This window comes from Xyrauchen texanus, chromosome 2 (genome assembly GCF_025860055.1).
Source record: "Xyrauchen texanus isolate HMW12.3.18 chromosome 2, RBS_HiC_50CHRs, whole genome shotgun sequence".
NCBI lineage: Eukaryota > Metazoa > Chordata > Actinopteri > Cypriniformes > Catostomidae > Xyrauchen > Xyrauchen texanus.
In genome coordinates this window covers 49,676,233-49,696,558 of record NC_068277.1, presented here as the reverse complement: position 1 = coordinate 49,696,558, position 20,326 = coordinate 49,676,233, and the positions used below count along the sequence as shown (strand labels likewise).

Sequence of the window (20,326 nt, the reverse complement as noted above, 5' to 3'; positions counted from 1 at the left end):
GAAAAATAACCTTGGGAGAAACCAGACTCACTGTGGGGGCCAGTTCCCCTCTGGCTAACATTATGAATGTAATGTAAATATTAATTATGTATAAGTAAAATCATGGTTTAAAATTATTAAACTAAGTGTTAAGGGTCAGTGATTAAACATTGATTGTGTTTGAACTGTAAGATTAATGACCAAAGTCTTTGAAGTCCATCTTGATTAATTGCAGAAGTTCACATAGATGCAGTTGTCCTTGTTAATTGGCTGATGAAGGCTTTTGTTGGCAATAGTTAATCTAAGCATTTCATTTCAAGATCGTAGTCCATAAATAGACCGAGGTGATGCAGGTTGGAGTTTGCATCATTTCATCCTCTGAAGTCCGTCATAATAGATTGAAGTGATGTTTGGCTGGCACCGGCTGCATTTAGTCATCATCATTCTGTGATATGTAGCAGTGGAGTCCAACATGAAGCAGGAACGGTGCTGGATCCAGCCGGTTCTGGTGACCTCAGGATAGGAGTCCCGAGGTTGAGACAGGGAAACAAATAAAAAGATGTAAGCGTAGATGCCATTTAATTTATTGCAGAGTTAGAGATCATGCTCAATGTTTCTGGCTTCTGGTTCCGGCAGACCCAACTAAAGCAGCCTAATTGTGGGTTGGAGGATAAATTAGGTGTGTATGCCTGGCTAAATAGATGAGTCTTTAGTCTAGACTTAAACTGAGAGAGTGTGTCTGCATCTCGAACAGTGTTTGGGAGACTATTCCATAGTTTAGGAGCCAAATATGAAAAGGATCTTCCTCCTTTAGTGGATTTTGATATTCTAGGAACTATTAATAGGCCAGAATTTTGTGATCTTAATGAACGTGTTGGAATATAGCGTGGTAGAAGATCATTTAAGTACTGCGGAGCTAGACCATTCAAAGCTTTGTACGTAATTAACAGAATTTTAAAACCAATACGGAATTTAACAGGTAGCCAATGTAACGATGATAAAATGGGGCTAATATGATCATATTTCTTGGTTCTCGTCAGCACTCTGGCTGCTGCATTTTGAACCAATTGAAGTTTATTTATTGATCTTGCTGGACATCCTCCCAGTAATGCATTACAATAATCTAGTCTTGAGGTCATGAACGCATGAATTAGTTTTTCGGCATCAGCAACCGAGAGCATATGCCTTAATTTAGCAATATTTCTTAGGTGGAAGAATGCTGTTCTACAAACATTTCTAATTTGATTTTCAAAGGACAGATTGGTATCAAATATAACACCTAAGTTCTTCGCTGTTGAAGATGATGTAACAGTACATCCATCTAGAGTCAAATTATATTTTAGTGGCTTATTTTTAGAGTTTTTTGGTCCAATAATTAGAACCTCTGTTTTGTCAGAATTGAGTAGAAGGAAATTTCTGGCCATCCAATATTTTATTTCATTAATACACTCTGCTAATTTTGAGAATTGTGAAATCTCATCAGGTTTTGAAGAAATATAAAGTTGTGTATCGTCAGCATAGCAGTGGAAACTTATTCCACGATTCCTGATAATATCTCCCAGGGGAAGCGTATACATGGAGAAAAGCAGAGGCCCTAAAACTGATCCCTGTGGCACTCCATAGTTTACTTTTGTTTGGTTTGACAATTCCTCATTTACATAGACAAAGTGGTAGCGGTCTGCTAATTATGACCTAAACCATGCTAATGCCACTCCACAAATTCCAACATAATTCTCTAGCCTATTCAAGAGAATGTCGTGATCTATCGTGTCGAATGCATTACTAAGATCTAAAATCACTAGAAGAGAAATGCAGCCGCGATCAGATGATAAGAGCAAGTCATTTGTAACTCTGATAAGTGCAGTCTCTGTACTGTGATGAGGCCTAAATCCTGATTGAAATTCTTCATATATACTATTTCTCTGTAGAAATGAACATATTTGGGAGGATACTACCTTTTCTAGTATTTTTGACATAAACGGGAGATTTGAAATCGGTCTATAATTAGCAAGTTCTCCAGGATTAAGTTGTGGCTTCTTAATTAGCGGTTTGATAATTGCCATTTTAAAGTTTCTTGGGACATGTCCTAAGCATAGTGAGGAGTTAATGATATTAAGAAGAGGTTCTGATATTACAGGAGATACCTCTTTTAAGAGCTTAGTTGGTATAGGATCTAACAAACAAGTTGTGGCTTTTGATGTTTCGATAAGTTTTGTTAGCTCTTCATGACCTATGATAGCGAAGGATTGAAGTTGCACATGAGGGAAATTATTCGACACTGTTTTCTGAGGCGCTATGACAGATGATTGCATAATTCCAATTTTATTTCTGATTATTTTAATTTTATCTGTATAGAAATTCATGAAGTCATTACTCTTGAGCTGTGATGTAATATCTGGTTCGGTTGAGGCTTTATTCCTAACCAATTTAGCCACAGTACTGAATAAACATCTAGGATTGTTGTGGTTATTTTATTTAGTTTACTAAAATATGCTGACCTGGCAGCTTTGAGTGCGTGTTTGTAGCTACAGACACTATCCTTCCATGCACCCTGAAATACTTCTAATTTTGTATTTTTCCACATGCGCTCCATTTTCCGAGCTGCTCTCTTGAGAGCATGAGTGTGATCATTGTACCATGGTGCAGGGCTTATTTCTTTAATTTTCTTTAATCGAAGTGGGGCGACAACATCAAGGGTGCTAGAGAAGACTGCATTTAAATTTTTTGTTATTTCATCAAGTTCTTCTGGGCTTTGGGGTTTATTGAGTGTGTGTGTTGCTCTCTGTACTGCCCGCATCCGAAACAGTATCTAACGGCTTCTCTTTCTCACTGACCTCTACTAGCGTTCAGATGCGAGTTTCTAACTCATTAACCTTCTCCGTCAGCCTGACTAATTCCTTACATTTATCACAAGTGAATCCCTCACTGCTGATGGAGGAGGCTATTTTAAACATGTGACATGCAATGCATGAACAAATAACATGAGCCGATGCCATAACTTACCGCAAATTGTTCGTTGTTCCTGAGCGGTGAGGGTTTTGAGATTGATTTGAATCCCTCACAAAATTGTTTGTTGTTGGTGGTGGTTGTTCTTGATAAGCGGTGCTTTGAGATCGATGCAATAATCTGTGTACCACAGAGGAGAAAAAACGGGTGCGCGTTGAATAAATGCACGCAGTTTAACAGCGATAAAAATAGAACGCGGATACAGGTGGAATATGCGTGCAGTTGAATCCCGATAAGAGAATAATACGGGAAGACCCGATGCGTGCTTAAAAATGGCAGATGTTTAAGGATTAAAGGCTACAAACACAGACTCTAGCTAGGTGTCAGCAGCAACTGGTAAAATACACGCAGATGAAACGGAGGTTTTCCGCTTTTTTTTCCCAGCAGTTCTCCACGGTGAAGAAGCAGAAGGAGGCCATCTCACACATCCTGCCCCGCTGCAAACCTGCCGCAATGGGCCATGCTCCGTCTGCTCGCCGAGGGCATCCTCCTGCAGCAAAGATACGCCCTGCTCCGCCTCAACCCGGGCCCAGCTCTCAGCCCGTGCATCACGCACCCTGCAGGATGCAGACACCCCCCTCGAGGACCCAGAAGGCTCCCATGCGCTCCTGAGACAGTCGACCCAGGGACCAAGATGTTAGCTCCGGAGCGGGTAAGCAGACCACTCCGTCCCAAGTGGAGGGCCAGGGAGGAGAATCTTTTGTTGAATTTATCAGCAACTGTCCTAGATGGGGCTGCGGTACCCACATTCTCAGTAAAAGAGCTATTTTCTTTGTCTCTGGGTCACCTGGCCCGCAAATGCCGTTCTCATGGCACTCTGCCACCACACCTCAACAGTTCCGGCACGTTGGACGAGGACTCTCCGCCCTCAGCCCCACGACTGTTCCCCGGCCGGCCGGTTCTGATGAGTCCAGAGGACGCCTCTACTGGCCCTCCTCCTCAGTCACTAACCCACCCAAGGTAAGTGCTTTGAGTCCTTTCTCAGCAGCAGAGCCTCGGGACGCGTCAAAATGCTCATGCAAAAACACATCTTAACTTGCGTCCGGCAATCTAGATTGGTTTGTAACGGTAGACCTGAAGGACGTGTACTTCCACGTCTCAATTCTGCCTTCGACCCTTCCTACGGTTCACGTTCGATGGCCAGTCGTATCAGTACAAAGTCCTCCACTTCGGCATGTCTCTGTCCCCTCGCTTCTTCACGAAAATCGCAGAGGCAGCTCCGCATACTCAATTACCTCGACAACTGGCTCATTCTGGCCCACTCCGAGAGTTACTATGCCCTCACAGAGACCAGGTGCTCATGCACCTTAGCCGTTTGGGGCTCCAGGTCAACTGTGAAAAGAGCAAGCTCGCCCCGGTTCAGAGCATCTCTTTTCTCGGCATGGAGTTAGACTCAGTTTCAATGTCAGCACGTCTCACCAACGAGCGTGTGCTATCGGTGCTGGAATGCCTTGCCACCTTCAGGCTGGGCACAGTGGTCCCTTTAAAACTTTTCCAGAGGCTCTTGAGGCATATGGCATCCTCCGCGGCGGTCACGCCGCTGGGGTTGATGCATATGAGACCACTTCAGCACTGGCTTCAGACACGAGTCCCGAGACGTGCATGGCACCGCGGCATGCACCATGTGATGGTCACCCCCGCCTGCCGCCAAACATTCAAACCCTGGACAGATCTCTGCTTTCTGCGGGCAGGAGTGCCCTTGTAGCAAGTGTCCCGACGTGTCCTGGTCACGGCCAATGCCTCCAGATTGGGTTGGGTGCCGTGTGCAACAGGCACGCAACAGCGGGCCATTGGAAAGGAGTCCCGCTGCGCTGGCACATCAATTGCCTAGAGATGCTGACTGTTTTCTTTGCCCTGCGGAAGTTTCCCCCATTAGTTTGAGACAAACATGTCCTAGTCAGGTCAGACAGCACCACAGCGGTAGCGTACATACATCGCCAAGGCGGCATATGCTCCCGCCATATGTCACGACCGCCCGTCGTCTCAAGTCGCTGTGCGCCACTCAAATGTGGTAGCGGATGCGCTGTCACAACAATGCTTGACCGGTGGAGAGTGGAGGCTTTACCCCCAGTCGGTCCAGCTGATTTGGAAACGATTCAGCAAGGCCCAGGTAGACCTGTCTGCCTCCCGAGAGAGAGACCTCCCACTGCCCGCTCTGGTATTCCCGAACAGAGGCTCCCCTCGGGGCAGATGCACTGGCACACAGCTGGCCCTCGGGGCTGCGCAAGTACGCATTTCCCCCAGTGAGCCTTCTTGCACAGGTGCTGTGCAAGGTCAGGGAGGACGAGGAGCAAGTCACCCTAGTGGCTCCCTGCTGGCCCACCCGGGCCTGGTTCTCGGACCTTGTACTCCTCGCGATAGCCCCTCCCTGGCGAATTCCCCTGAGGAAAGATCTTCTTTCTCAGGGACGGGGCACGCTCTGGCATCCGCACCCAGACCTCTGGAACCTCCACGTCTGGCCCCTTGACGGGACGTGGAAGATCTAGCTGGTCTACCACCTACTGTTGTAGACACGATCAACCAAGCCAGAGCCCCCTCTACCAGGCAACTTTACTCAGGCGCTAGCATCAGTTGGACTCAGGGCCCTCTCTCTAAAGACTGCCCTGCTGATCACGCTCGGCTCCATCAAGAGGGTCAGGGACCTGCAAGCGTTCTCTATCAGCGACACTTGCCTCTGTCAGACACAAATGTGATCCTAAGACCGTGAATGGGCTACATGCCCAAGGTTCCTACCATGCCCTTCAGAGACTAGGTAGTGAACCTGCAAGCGCTGCCCCGGGAGGAGGCAGACCCAGCCCCTTCATTGCTGTGTCCGGTACATGCTTTGCGTACCTACGTGGACTGCATGCAGAGCTTTAGACATTCTGAGCAGCTCTTTGTCTGCTTTGGTGGACAGCGGAAAGGGAACGCTGTCGCCAAACACAGGCTTTCCCACTGGGTAGTGGACACCATTTCGTTGGCCTATCCCACCCAGTCCGTGCCCCCCCTTGCGGGCCCGAGCACACTCAACAAGGAGTGTTGCGTCCTCATGGGCACTGGCCAGGGGCACCTCCCTGGCAGACATATGTAGAGCAGCGGGTTGGGCAACACCTAATAACTTTGCGAGGTTTTACAATCTCAGGGTTGAGTCAGAATCGTCCCGTGTTTTCTCAGGTCCAAGCCGGTAGAACTCAGTGCATGCTGATGTACTGACCGGGTGGATCGCTTGCACCTACCGCCCTTTCCCTCGGCCGAGGTAAAACTGTGCGCTTTCTCTCCCAGGAGATCCCGTTCATTTGGATCCCTGGATGACTCCTCCCTAGCCCTTTGGGTCCACAATTCAGCGGAGGAATTCGCCGACCCTATCCACTGCGGGTACTCAAATCTACCCTGTACTGGAATAGGTGCTCCACAGGCCGGGACTCCTGCGTGGACTCCTCCTGTGTGTATTTTCCGCAGTACGGTCCCCTTACGAGTGGACCCGCGTCTCGCTTAGGCAGTTCCAGCTGCCCTCCGGTAGCAGTGTTGTAGCAACTCCCCCCTCCTTGAGGCTGGATCTACCACCGCGCCACTTTCCCACATGCGACTTGAGTGGCCCATGTGATGTATTTACCACTTTACCTTCCCCTTCCTGGGCAGGTGTGGTCTCCACGGGTCTTTTCCCCCTGAAAGAATAGGAAACTGGGTAGGACCCCCTTTATTGTTTACATGCATAATTTGTACTATTTACAAGTATAATATAGTACTGTCTTTTTAAGAATAGCGTCAGTTCAGCCAGTGAACACATACAAGTGATGGCGCGCATGTTTTCTTTAGTGAATTCGGTTAATTATTGATTAGAATTGGCTATTTTTATTTATTTTTTTATTTTTCTTATCACCAAACTGAACAGAAAGGGTATTAAAAGAAATATTATTCAATGACAAATGGAATGTGTGGATCTCATCTTTGGACATATCACACGGGATGAGCCTAAACAAACCTTTACTGTTAACTTTCAGTGAAAAGATCTTGGTGCCAGTCTTCACATAGAGTAAACGATCGACAGTGGGATTGTTCAAATGAAGATTGTGATTAACTGGAAAATCTATATTTTAACCCATACCTAATTTTGATAAATTTTTTAAGCCATACATAAGCATAGCAAAATCAAATTATTTTAACATAACTCCCTGGAACTTAACATATATCCCCTGGGGTATGCGTACCTCTTGTTGGGAATCACTTCACTAGGGTGTTTCAGACCCTAAACAGAACATGAGGTTTAAATTGTATGTGTGAATGAACATTTTTAACTGTTAACTTATCTAAACTTATCATGCAAGTTGTGTGTTTCTGTCTCTTACGGAGGCAACATCTGTGTGAGGAGTTTCTCAGTCTTTTGTTTCTCTATTTCCAGCTCCTCTGTCCTTTCCCTGATCAGCTCCTCCAGATTGGAGGAGTACTGTTCCAACATTCGCAACATTGAATCTATGATGTTGGTCTTCTTCCCTTTATTAACGTTTTTGAACTGTAGAGAGAATGATGAGAAATGAGGGAAAGATATACTGTTCACTTGTGTGATCTTAATCTTAGTTTTCCAATTAATTTAGCTTTATTTCTCCACTATTTGGATATACACATTTTAAATTTGTCAAGAAAATAGAATTGACTTCTTGATGTTCACCTGGTTAAAGATTTCATCAAATGTGGGTCTTCTCTCCGGCTGCTCGTTCCAGCACTGCTTCATAAGCTGAATACACTCCATTGGAGCATGATCCGGGGATACAATGGGCCGGCACACTGGAGGAGGCTTCTGGACCCTCTGGATAATTTCTATATGATCCAGAAGTATTCAAGGCTAAGACATTGCATAGGTATCATAAAGAATAGTAAAAGGCAGATTTAGTGGCCTGGACGATATAAAGGTCAGTGACTATTGTTTACAATACTGTACCTTTACATCCAAGTTTTGAAATCTAACACAGCCATACTAAAATATTAAATATTTTACAAATATTCTAATAAAAACATTTTCAATATAGTCATTCAATAGTGACTGTCTAGCTAGCAGGGTCATTTGACTTACCCTCAACAGACTGCTCCAGCATGCAGTATGGAGGCCCTCGCATTACCACCTCTTGCATGATGATAGAGAAACTGTACACATCACCAGGGTGACTGCCGTACAAACCAGGGTGGGACCCTCGCAGTATCTCAGGGGCAGTCCACAAAAGGTCTGCAGGTTACCAATAAGCATTAACATTCAATGCATGTAGGAGAAAAAGAATGTGGAGCATAACAGTAATGAGACACATATAGAAACTGTCAAAGAAATTCATACCATCAGCTGGCGGTTCAATATAAGGGAATTTCTGAGCTTCCAACACCTCATTGTAGCCATAGTCTGTGATTTTAAGCACGAAACGCCCATCAACCACACAGTTCCTGGATTTAAGCCTTCCGTGACTGATGTTCCTATGGTGAAGATATTTCATACCCTGCATGACACACACACACACACACACACACACACACACACACACACACACACACACACACACACACACACACACACACACACACATGTTGTGTTTCCATGTTTTATGGGGACTTTCCATAGACATAATGGTTTTTATACTGTACAAACTTTATATTCTATCCCCTAAACCTAACCCTACCCCTAAACCTAACCCTCACAGAAAACTTTCTGCATTTTTACATTTTCAAAAAACATAATTTAGTATGATTTATAAGCTGTTTTCCTCATGGGGACCAACAAAATGTCCCCACAAGGTCAAAAATTTCGGGTTTTACTATCCTTATGGGGACATTTGGTCCCCACAAAGTGATAAATACAAGCTCACATACACACACACACACACACACTTATATGTGATCTTCATGTAACTGCAAATCAATGCCAGATCAAATGACCATGGGGTTGTGGGGCAAAAATGTCACAAGGTTGCAATATTGTATCACATAAAAAGTCTTCATTTTGTTATTTGTAGGCAAATTTGTAAGTTTAGGGATCCCTGTGAACTTGGAAGGCTTGGTTGGGACTCAGAGATGGGACCATCCATTAAAAATCAAATAAAAAATCTTTACTTTTATGGTCAAAAATTAAGATGACAATTAATTGTCCTTTTTATGACAAAACAACTTTATTCTAAAGACATTATAAATGTTTTCTTAAGTGCTCCATACATTTCTAAAGCAAATGTATGTTTATAACAAACTTCAACCTGAAATTCATCCAATCACATTCCTGGTCTTCTAGTTACAGCACCTTAATGAGGTCCAGAATGAGAGAGGACTTAAACATCCAGTCCAGTTTGACATCTTCTTTAAACAACAGATCTTCCAAGCTGCCGCGAGAGCAGTACTCTGTTACTATGGCAAAGACTCCGCAGTCGTGGAAGAAACCGAGGAAGAGGTTAACATTCTCGTGCCTCATATCTTTCATCTGGAGTATGAAGATAAGCAATTGATCAACAATTGTTTAATTGCATTTCAAAAACAGTTCAAATGAGCACTAAAACTTTATATTTGCTATAGACAATAATAATATAGACAACCAACCAGCTCAAATACATCACTGGTTTTAGGGGTAATGCTTCGGAAGTTTCCATACGGAAGTCTTTTCAGCCATGCCCAATCACCCTGCCAAATGATCAACAACATGAATTTTCAAAGTAGTACACATTACAGGAGCCTTTAGAAGTATTAAACATTTTACTATACATATATTAAGTCCACATACTATGTTAGGTTTCTTGAACCAAAATAATGTTTGGAATAATGTACAGATTTTGCTGTTTCGGAAGGAAATTGGTTCTTTAATTCACCCAAGTGGCATTCAACAGATGCCAAAGTATACACAAAGTATAGTCATGTGTAATGGTGGCTAATAGATAGTTGTGCAATGTGTATAAACCTCACACTCCTGACCTCAAGAGGTGCACTAGCAACTGACGCTAGAGTCTGTAGCCTTGTTAGCGCATCCGAATCCCATGCTGGAGATGCTGGTTGGAGTCCTGTACAGAGCGGGTAGAACAGGAGAGTCACAATGGTGCTGTGACCCGGATGGGAGTGAGATTTTGGGGGGTGAGTGTAACAGTGGCCAGCTGATAGATAGCTGTGCAATGTGTATAAACCTCACTTTCCTTACCTCAAGAGGTGCACTAGCAACTGACGCTAGAGGCTGTAGCCTTTAGCCTCCTTGTCAGCGCACCCGCTAGAACAGGAGCGGGTAGAAAAGGAATGTCACACATGGCATTACTGATGTAAAAAACAGCACCAGCACTATTTGAAAAAGGTCATTTTTGATCAAATCTAGACAGGCCCCATTTCCAGCAGCCATCACTCCAAAAGCTTATCCTTGAGTAATCATGATAAATTGCTAATTTGGTTGTAGAATATCACTTACCATTATATCAAACATTGCTAAAAGCTATTTGGTTTGTTAAATGAAGCATAACATTGTCTGTTTTTGAGTTGCCAAGGTATGCAACAGACTGGCATGTCTTAAGGTCAATATTAGGTCAAAAATGGCAAAGAAAAAAGAAACAGTTCTCTTACGAGAGGTTCTCTCGTATTGCGTAAGCTAGCTTACGCTACGGGAAAGATTCATCTTTTCTGAGATATTGAAGCCAAAAAATTATCCTTAATTTTTGTATCCATTGTCAACGCAGTGCGGCAGCTGCAGACCTTGAGCGGGCTAGCTAGCGAGCTCATAGGTTGCTCTGCGGCAACTGCTGCAGCCTATAGACGAGCTTGGGCGAACTCGCATCCAATGAGAGGCGTCCGCGCGCTCACTGCATCAAAGCCCGCCAAAAAGGGCGTGACTAGAGTGCATATAAGCGTAGTTCGTAGGCTGGAACCCTGATTTTCATCTCTTCAGCGAAGCTCTCCGCATCGCTGACCTGGAAGCCGCGTCGCCGTTTGAGGGGCATCTAGCAAGCGTGGACAGCGCTAGAAGAAGCCGGCCGTCTCAGCCACCTTCAGCCATCCTGCGAGCTACGCCATCCGACGACGTATCCTTTTATTAAGCAAGCTAGTTCTCAAGAACTATTCACAAAAGAGTACGAGCGTCTTTTTCAAGATGCCTCGCTCCACTTGCGCCTCATGTCGCGCCCTTCTCAGCACAGGAGACCGCCACATCATCTGCGCTCTCTGCCTGGGACTGGGGCACGCAGAGCTCGCCCTCACTGAGGGCGGATGCGATTTCTGCGAGGAGCTACCGATGTCGACCCTGCGGGCTCGACTCGAAGCGGTCAAAGCAGAAACCGCCGCGCCGCCTTACCCTCAGCCGCGCAGGAAGAAGCGCCGCTCACAAAGGCTGCCGGAAACTGTGGTTGAAGCGACTGCCTCGCCGGAGCCTCTCCCTCGAGCATCGCTTTCACCCTCCCCGCCCCCGGGACGCGCAGTTGCCGCCGAGCGGCCGCACTGCTGCCATCTCGGATGACGAAGCGGAGGATAAGGGCTGCTGTTCCATCATGGCTTCGGACAGCGAGGAGTGGACAGGCTCCCAAGCCTCCTCCTCAGCCCAGGAATCCAGCAGGACCCGCGCCGGAGTCGAAGGGGAGTTAACACGCCTCCTCACACAGGCCGTCGACCGCCTCGGGCTCGAGTGGTCACCGCCCCCTGAGCAGGCACCCAACAGACTCGACGGCTGCTTTCTTCAAAGCCATCGCCGCTCTACACCCGCGGCCCGGGCCGCTCCCTTCCTGCCGGAATTACATACGGAGCTTGCAAAGTCGTGGAACGCTCCGTTTTCAGCCAGGACCCGTTCACACGTCTCCACCTCTCTCGCGTCGGTGGACGGCGCCACTGAGAGAGGCTACTCCTCCATCCCCCGGTCGAGGACTCGGTAGCAGCACACCTTTGTCCGCCCTCCGCGAGATGGCGTTCCAAGCCTGTGCTCCCGTCTAAGGCCTGCAGAGCGACTTCCGCCTATGTTGGCCGCGCCTATTCCGCCGCCGGCCAAGCCGCATCTGCTCTGCACTCAATGGCCGTTTTACAGATCCTACAAGCAGACCTTCTTCGGGAGTGGGATGAGAAAGGCAGGCACCCAGAGGCTGTTACTGATCTACGAAGCGCGACAGACCTCGCCCTTCGCGCTACCAAAGCTGCAGCCCAAGCTCTAGGGAAGTGCATGGCCTCGCTGACTGTGACCGAGAGACACTTATGGCTAACACTAGCCGACATGGGAGAAGCAGAGCGCTCCACGTTCCTCAACGCACCGCTCTCTCCAACCGGTCTCTTCGGCTCCGCGGTGAGTGGCATTGTTGACCGCTTCTCAGAAGTCCAGAAAGCCACCCAAGCCATGAACCTCTTCCTGCCGCGTCGCGCTAGCTCCTCTGCAGGCCGCTCACGTGATCAGCCTCCTGCACGAGCCTCTTCACAGCGCCCAGTTCAACAATCTCAGACTTCTCAGCGTCGACAGGGCGGCCGCCCTCGATCGCGCTCAGACAGCCGCCGCAGACCGCCTCCCCCGCGGGCCTCGATCTAAGGTAACGCTGAAACCCGAGCAGCCGAAGTCTTCCTAACTGTGTTGAACAAACGACGGCTCAGTCCCGCCGCGGCCGGACCACTGTCAAAGCTTTACCCCCTGTCAGTCCCCTTCTCTCAGGCTACTACAGTGGTGAATTTAGCAGCCAACAAGCCGGTGACACTGCCCGCTTGCCTGCACTCAAACGCCGTTTTCACGGCGACCCAAATAAATCTTGTAAAGAGCAAACATGTCTTATGTGTAGAAAAAGTGCCCACAACCCAGTGTTCGCCCCTACACACAAGCATAACACATCCCGTGCCCCTATCAGAGCACGCTCTCATAAAGCGGTTACGAACCGCTCGAGCGTCAGAGTCAATGAAGGCGCCCACAAATGCGTGCGCGCGCCCATTCTCTGCCCGCTCTGTCACACGACCAGCCCTATGTGTAGAAAATGTGCCCACAATCCAGTGTTCACTTCTGCACACAAGCACTGCATGTCTCGTGTCCCCACCAGAGCACGCTCACATAAAGCGGTTACGAACCGCTCGAGCGCTAGAGTCAATAAATGCGCCCGCAAATGCGTGCGCGCGCCCATTCTCTGCCCGCTCTGTTACACGGCCAGCAACCATTCCTCTGTGTGTAAGTCCCGTGCCCATGACTATGCTTGCGCATCACGTAACAGATGTGACTCTTTCCCCATTCATTCCAATCGGGAAGTCACTCACAAAACAGCCTGTTCATGCTGTCTGCGAGCAATCATGCATGAACACACTAAACGCGCTCACACATTTTGTTCAGCGCTCTGTGTGCGGCAATCAGAGCGAATTGGCCATTCACCCTCTAGCGTTACGCTTCAAAGCGTGGGAAGCTATTCCAGGGATATCCAAGTGGGTGTTAAGCACAATACAACAGGGCTATTTGCTACAGTTCGATCGCCGCCCCCTCGCTTCAGAGCGCGGCTCGAAACCACTGTGAACACGGAAGCAGCGTGCATGCTTCGTTCAGAAATAGCAAGCCTTCTGTGCAAAAGGGCCATAGAAAAAGTGCCACCCTCTCTGAGCGAGTCGGGGCTTTACAGCCGTTATTTTCTTGTTCCCAAGAAAGACGGCGGCCTCAGACCCATATTAGATCTCAGGGTTTTGAACAAGGTGCTTGCAAAAAGACCGTTCAAAATGCTTACAATCAGGAAACTCCTCGCGCATGTGCGCCAGGGGGACTGGTTTATTTCTCTCGATCTGAAAGATGCATACTTTCAGATTCAGATAAATCCCCGTCACAGGCCATTCTTGAGATTCGCCTTCGACGGCCAGGTTTATCAATACACCGTCCTTCCGTTCGGCCTGTCCTTAGCACCCCGTACTTTCACGAAGTGCATGGATGCGGCGCTCGCACCCCTGCGGAGTCAGGGTTTGCGAATTCTGAACTATTTGGACGACTGGCTGATTATGGCTCAGTCACATATGGAGCTTCTGTCTCACAGAGCAGTTCTCCTCAGCCATCTGAACAGTTTGGGTCTTGCAGTCAATTGGACCAAGAGCTCACTACAGCCCAGTCAGACCATTTCCTTCCTGGGAATAGAACTAGACTCCGTGGCAATGACGGCTCGCTTATCTACACAGCGCGCACGCCGTGTTCAGCGACTAGCCGCATCTTTTCAGATGAACAGCCTCACGCCTCTGAAGAAATTCCAGAGAGTGCTAGGTTACATGGCCTCAGCCGCAGCAGTACTTCAGCTGGGTTTACTGCACATGCGCCCGCTTCAGCATTGGCTAAACACCCGCGCGTCTCGCCGGGCTTGGGCCACAGGCCGCCAGCCCATCAAGGTGACTCAGACCTGCATATCAGCTCTGCAGCCCTGGACAGTGGCCGAATGGTATCAGCGGGGAGTGACAATGGGAGCTGTATCTCGCCGAAAAGTCATCTCGACAGACGCGTCCAACACGGGTTGGGGCGCGGTCTGCGAGGGCTCTCCGGTTTTCGGCCTATGGTCAGTTCAGGAAAAGCTCCTTCACATAAATTGTCTGGAAATGATAGCGGTCGAGTACGCGCTCGTGCGCTTTCTCCCGGTCATTCAGGGTCACCACGTCCTGGTCCGTTCGGACAACAGATCTGTGGTATCCTACCTAAACCGTCAGGGCGGTGTCAGATCCAGGAACCTCTTCCATCTGACAAAACGCATACTGAGTTGGTCCCAGTGCCACCTGCGCTCGCTGAGGGCGACGCACGTGCCAGGCCACCTGAACGACGGCCCGGACAGACTGTCCAGAGACAATATTCCCCCAGGGGAATGGTCCCTGCACGCTCAAACAGTCCAGACGTTATGGCACCTATTCGGCAGAGCAGAGATAGACCTCTTTGCGTCCAAAGAGAACTCTCACTGCCCAGTATTTTTCTCGAAAAGCGAGGACGCGCTGGCCCAGGACTGGCCCAGACGCCCGCTTTACGCCTTCCCTCCCGTCTCGCTATTGCCACAGGTAATGCAGAGGATCAGGGAAACGCGTCACTCGGTGCTCCTCATAGCCCCGCGTTGGGAGAATCAGACATGGTTCCCGGAGCTTACGCAGCTGTCACTGACAGCGCCGTGGCCCATCCCAGTGAGAGCAGATCTCCTCTCTCAAGCTCGCGGCACAATCTGGCATCCCCACCCAGAGCGCTGGGCGCTGCATGCGTGGGTGATCAACGACTACCCGTCGCTCTGCCAGAAGGAGTAATAAACACCATCATACACGCTAGAGCCCCTTCCACGAGAAGACTCTATGCGTCAAAATGGTCTGTGTTCTCAAAATGGTGCACCGACAGAGACCTGGACCCACGGACATGTGGGGTGTCGTCGCTGCTCGTATTTCTACAAGAGCTGCTGGATGAGGGCAGATCCCCATCCACGCTCAAAGTGTATGTGGCGGCCGTTGCGGCGTTCGCTGAACCCCTGCACGGCCAGTCATGGGGTAAAAACGAGCTGGTCATCCGCTTCCTCAGGGGAGCTAGAAGGATGAACCCCCCGCGCCCCCATCGGTTCCTATCTGGGATCTTTCTATAGTTCTCGAAACTATGAAAGCCCCCCTTTCGAACCACTTCAATCCGTGGATTTGAAATACCTTTCACTCAAAACCGTTTTTCTGACTGCCCTGTCATCAGTCAAACGTGTGGGAGACCTTCACGCGCTGTCTGTCAGCGCTGCGTGTCTTGAGTTTGGACCAAGTGACTCCAAGGTCATTTTAAAGCCTAGACACGGCTATGTTCCCAAGGTGATCGGTACTCCTTTCAGAGCACAGGTCATTTCCCTATCGGCGCTGCCAGCACCGGATAGCGAACGCGACGCCAATCTCCTTTGCCCGGTCAGAGCACTGAGATTGTATACTGCACGCTCCGCTGCTTTCAGACGCTCCGAGCAGCTTTTCGTTTCGTTCGGAGGGCGCACCAAAGGTCTCGCCGCCTCGAAACAGACACTATCTAGATGGATAGTGGACGCTATTGCTGCTGCATACGCGTCAAAAGACCTGCCATGCCCGTTGGGCATTAGGGCTCACTCCACTAGAGGCATGGCATCCTCGTGGGCATGGTCCAGCGGAATTTCCATTCACGACATATGTGTGGCAGCGGGATGGACTTCCCCTCCACCTTTGTCAGATTTTACAATATGGAAGTGCCCGCTCTGCAGGCAAAACTACTAGCGGTTTAATACGCTACAGCTCCCCTGGTGAGCTGCACTGATGGGACACATTCCACACAGACCGGCACCGCCGCTCTGTCGTTCCCGTCCTACTATGTGCTTATGTATTACACAATCAATGACCCGCATTCTTGCCGGCCAAATATTATTTCCCCACTCATAAGGGCTCCCCCGGGTCCCCCTTAATTCCCTGGGGCTTATACAGTGGATGCTTGGCGCGCACGGCGTTGACAATGGGTTCCCGTAGCGTAAGCTAGCTTACGCAATACGAGAGAACCTCTCGTAAGAGAACGTATCGGTTACCTAACGTAACCTCGGTTCTCTCTAGATGAGGGAACGAGTATTGCGTAGCCGGCCGTGCTCGCGCCACGAGCGACTTTTCGCTTCAGTCAATGAAAACCAGGGTTCCAGCCTACGAACTACGCTTATATGCACTCTAGTCACGCCCTTTTTGGCGGGCTTTGATGCAGTGAGCGCGCGGACGCCTCTCATTGGATGCGAGTTCGCCCAAGCTCGTCTATAGGCTGCAGCAGTTGCCGCAGAGCAACCTATGAGCTCGCTAGCTAGCCCGCTCAAGGTCTGCAGCTGCCGCACTGCGTTGACAATGGATACAAAAATTAAGGATAATTTTTTGGCTTCAATATCTCAGAAAAGATGAATCTTTCCCGTAGCGTAAGCTAGCTTACGCAATACTCGTTCCCTCATCTAGAGAGAACTGAGGTTACGTTAGGTAACCGATACGTTTTCTCTAGAAACTCGTCAGTCAATCATTGTTTTGAGGAAGGAAGACTATACAATGCTTGAAACTGCCAAAAAAATGGAAGATTTCTTACAAAGGTGTACACTACACTACACAATAAAGCAAGAGTATTTTTTATTAATTTGAACAAAAAATTCTAATTAAACTGGAAAAACAATTAAGTGCAATTAAAATATGTGTCGTTCAACTTTTTGAAAGATGGATTTACAACAGTTGTGAAGGGCAACATCTCTCTGGCAAAGAACCAAATTCATCTGTGCATTCTCTATCGGTCATATATTTTGTTGTCCAGGGAAATACATCGTGTGTGAATAAATCTGTTTTGTTCCCTCCTTCACGATATATATATATATATCACGATATCCAATTACATCGGCAACCCCTGGGGTATCGGTGAATATTTTGCGTTGAAATTATAATTTTTTGTTTTTTATGAAAAACTTTATCTTCAACTTCAAATCAAATACATTTCTAAATTCAAATTGAACTCAAATAAAACAAAAAAACTAATTAAAATAACGAAGTGATCAAAAAACATATATATATATATATATATATATATATATTCCTATAAGTAACCACCGTTCCATTTACTGTCAGGAAATCCATCTAAACATGCCGGCAGAAAATTACTTACACAAGTGAAGACAAAAACAATTATAAATGTAAAAATAATAATTATAATGATGATAATAATCACTGAAATATAAATCATGGTTTGAGGTGAACGTGTTTTTGGATTATTTTATGTTTTAATCACAGATGTATAGACTACAGAGTTGTGTAAAGTGAACTGAACTCAAAGCACCTCCTGAGCTGAGATGTCTGAGGTCATTTGAGGACAGAAACACGAGACTGCACGTCTCCGTACAAACAGCGGATAGATGGCTTTCCTATCATCTGTTCCTAATAATATAATAAAGTGTGTTGCTTCAAGCGCGAGTCTGTGTGCCGCGAGGCAAATTATTTGTAATATTAAATTGATAATAATAATAGTCTAATAATAATAATAATTTAAAAGACATTAATGGGAAAATGAGCCAATATTTGACATCATCAAAGGCATCCACTATTGGCGATCACTCTGACCATCGTCACTTTAACCATTTTTTGATGAGAACTCTTTGAAGAAGTTTAAGTAGTTCTGAAATAATTTTTCAAATGAAAATAGTAATTTTTCACTTTATTAATGTCCTGACTATACACTGTGCTCAGTTGAATGCCACTTTGGTGAATACCAATTTCTTTCCATAAGAGAAAAATCTGTACATTATTCCAAACTTTTGGCCACCAGTGTATGACCTTAAAAACAAAAGTAAAAGCTGTATAAAAGCACACTGTGACGCTCTATGTTTGTTTATGTTTGAACTAGCCACATGAAACTACCATGTAGACAGTAACCCGTTAAATCAATGATCGGTTCTCAGTTCAGTGGAAAAGCACAGCTGGTTTACGATAGGCTCCAGATTGCCCTGGCCTTGAACCAGTGGAGCAAAGGCTCAATACGAGAACCTACCAATGTACACAGTATGGGGGCTACAGGGGCCCAAGCAAATGCCCCTTTCATTAATTTCATGGGAGACACATTGTGGATTGTGGATAGCCTGTTGAACGTTTTTCTTTTACCTCATAAATGGCAATATTTGAATTCTCGTAGGTGGCTGGCGATTGACTGGACAATGGAGACTTGTGGCTTTGCTCTGAAATGCTCAGTCTTATCTCACTGGCTTTGCTGTCATCCAAGCTCAGCTTCTGTTTCTCAGACAAAATCAGTTATTAGAGTGTGTTGATGTGATGTGTGTTTGTGTGTATGCTTGCATATGTTTGTGTTAGTGACCCTGACCTTATTGCTTAGAGATGGGTTGATGAATGTGATATCATTTAAAGTCAGTAGAATCTTGTTAGGACCCCGCACCAATCGGATTTGATTAATTCTACGCCTATACAAAACATAAAAAAAGGGAGTCTTTTACCTTCACCAAAGAGATTCGTTCAGATTTGTTTACTGATGTGTTCGGTGTGTAATGAGTAATTCATTTAATCATTGATCCAACTGATTCGTTCAAGACCAAAAATGGATTAAACGAGAATGATTCGTTCACTGAAAAGATTTGTTAAAAAACAAACAGATTTGTGCACGAATGAAGAACTGCTAGTTTTTTGGTAATACTGAAGTGAAGCAAAAAAGATCAGAAAAACAATATGGAAGCATGACCAACAGTATATAAAAAGCAGATTGATGTGCATCATGCTATATAATGAACCAAGTTTTGTACCAAATGCCCGAATGTTAAAACGGTGTTAAAACCAATCATCCGAGGTTCAAAGATAACCAGGGATACATTTTTCTGAAAGAGTCAGGGATGACAAATGAATATAATTTATGTTTTCCATGATTTCATCAAAAGCAAGTACTCCATTGTCAAGTTTATTGACAATGGAGGATGATTTAGAACTAGTTGTGTCATGTTTTGAACGACAGATTGGCATGATGTGCTTTCAGAAAAGGCGAATCAGCCATATTACTGAATACGGTGAGAGATTGTCTATAATATTTTATATATTGGTATGAGTATTTGTGTATGCGTGCTTTACTTCAGTAATATGAATATTTAATTATTATTTTAACAATGTGTCAAATAGTACAGTATGTCAAGGATGTCCTACATGCATTTCTCTCGATGCTAGAAAAATGAAGTTATGTCCTGAAAGTTTGAAATGAAACACGCTGTGCACACGCTGATCAAACTTAGTGACAAATTTGAGTGTAATGTGTTGTTGATGAATACCTGATAAAGTAAGAACAGCCAATCAAGAAGAAGATGAACAAAAAACCAGAGAGGGAGATTAAAACCAAGCGGAATAGATTCACACCTGTAAAAAAGAAGGAATTGTTTAATCATTTAAATCTGAAATGACAGGAAATGTAATTATCACAAATCAAATGTGCAGGTTTTATTGTGCATCTGCTTGTATGCTGATGTACACAAACAAGAACATGAGATGTGACTGAACTCCACAATATGTTGGCTTCTACACTAATCATGAGTGAGTAGGCTTATCATATAGATCTAGTCCTTATCCCTACTGACCTCCACTGCACATAATCCCATGTGTAAACCAACAGCTGGAATCGGTTTTTGGCGGTCCTCCTTTAGGGAAATGAATCGGCCGACCCAGAAAGCGCACCATATCTGTCTGCATGTCTATACGGTATGTAGGTTGCAACTCCCAAGAAAAGCCATCAGTGTCCAGCACCACATAGTCCAGAATGCCAAAGCCAGAAGAATTTGCTTGTATGGAATGGCTGAAGCCTTTGAATACCAGGTTTCGGGCATTCTGGGCAATATTGCCCCCAGACATCCACTGACCTGAATCCCTGACTCTTTGCACAGCATGGGCCATGAACATGATGGAAGAGTAGATGGTGCCAAACAATGGGGACACCTATTGG

At 46.4% G+C, this 20,326-nt stretch overlaps 1 protein-coding gene across 3 annotated transcripts in view; it reads right to left on the bottom strand.

Annotated features, from left to right (window-relative positions):
* gc2 (guanylyl cyclase 2) overlaps positions 1-20,326 on the bottom strand; it is a 34,126-nt gene that overhangs the window by 9,994 nt on the left and 3,806 nt on the right. For all 3 annotated transcript variants that reach the window (XM_052142072.1, XM_052142062.1, XM_052142081.1), the window contains 10 exons: positions 19,965-20,319; positions 19,662-19,746; positions 18,716-18,812; positions 18,499-18,624; positions 9,529-9,609; positions 9,236-9,412; positions 8,288-8,444; positions 8,033-8,182; positions 7,631-7,779; positions 7,311-7,474 (listed from right to left, as the gene is read on the bottom strand). In XM_052142072.1, coding sequence (XP_051998032.1) covers positions 7,311-7,474; positions 7,631-7,779; positions 8,033-8,182; positions 8,288-8,444; positions 9,236-9,412; positions 9,529-9,609; positions 18,499-18,624; positions 18,716-18,812; positions 19,662-19,746; positions 19,965-20,319 — 1,541 coding nt within the window. The remainder of the gene's footprint in view (positions 1-7,310; positions 7,475-7,630; positions 7,780-8,032; positions 8,183-8,287; positions 8,445-9,235; positions 9,413-9,528; positions 9,610-18,498; positions 18,625-18,715; positions 18,813-19,661; positions 19,747-19,964; positions 20,320-20,326) is intronic.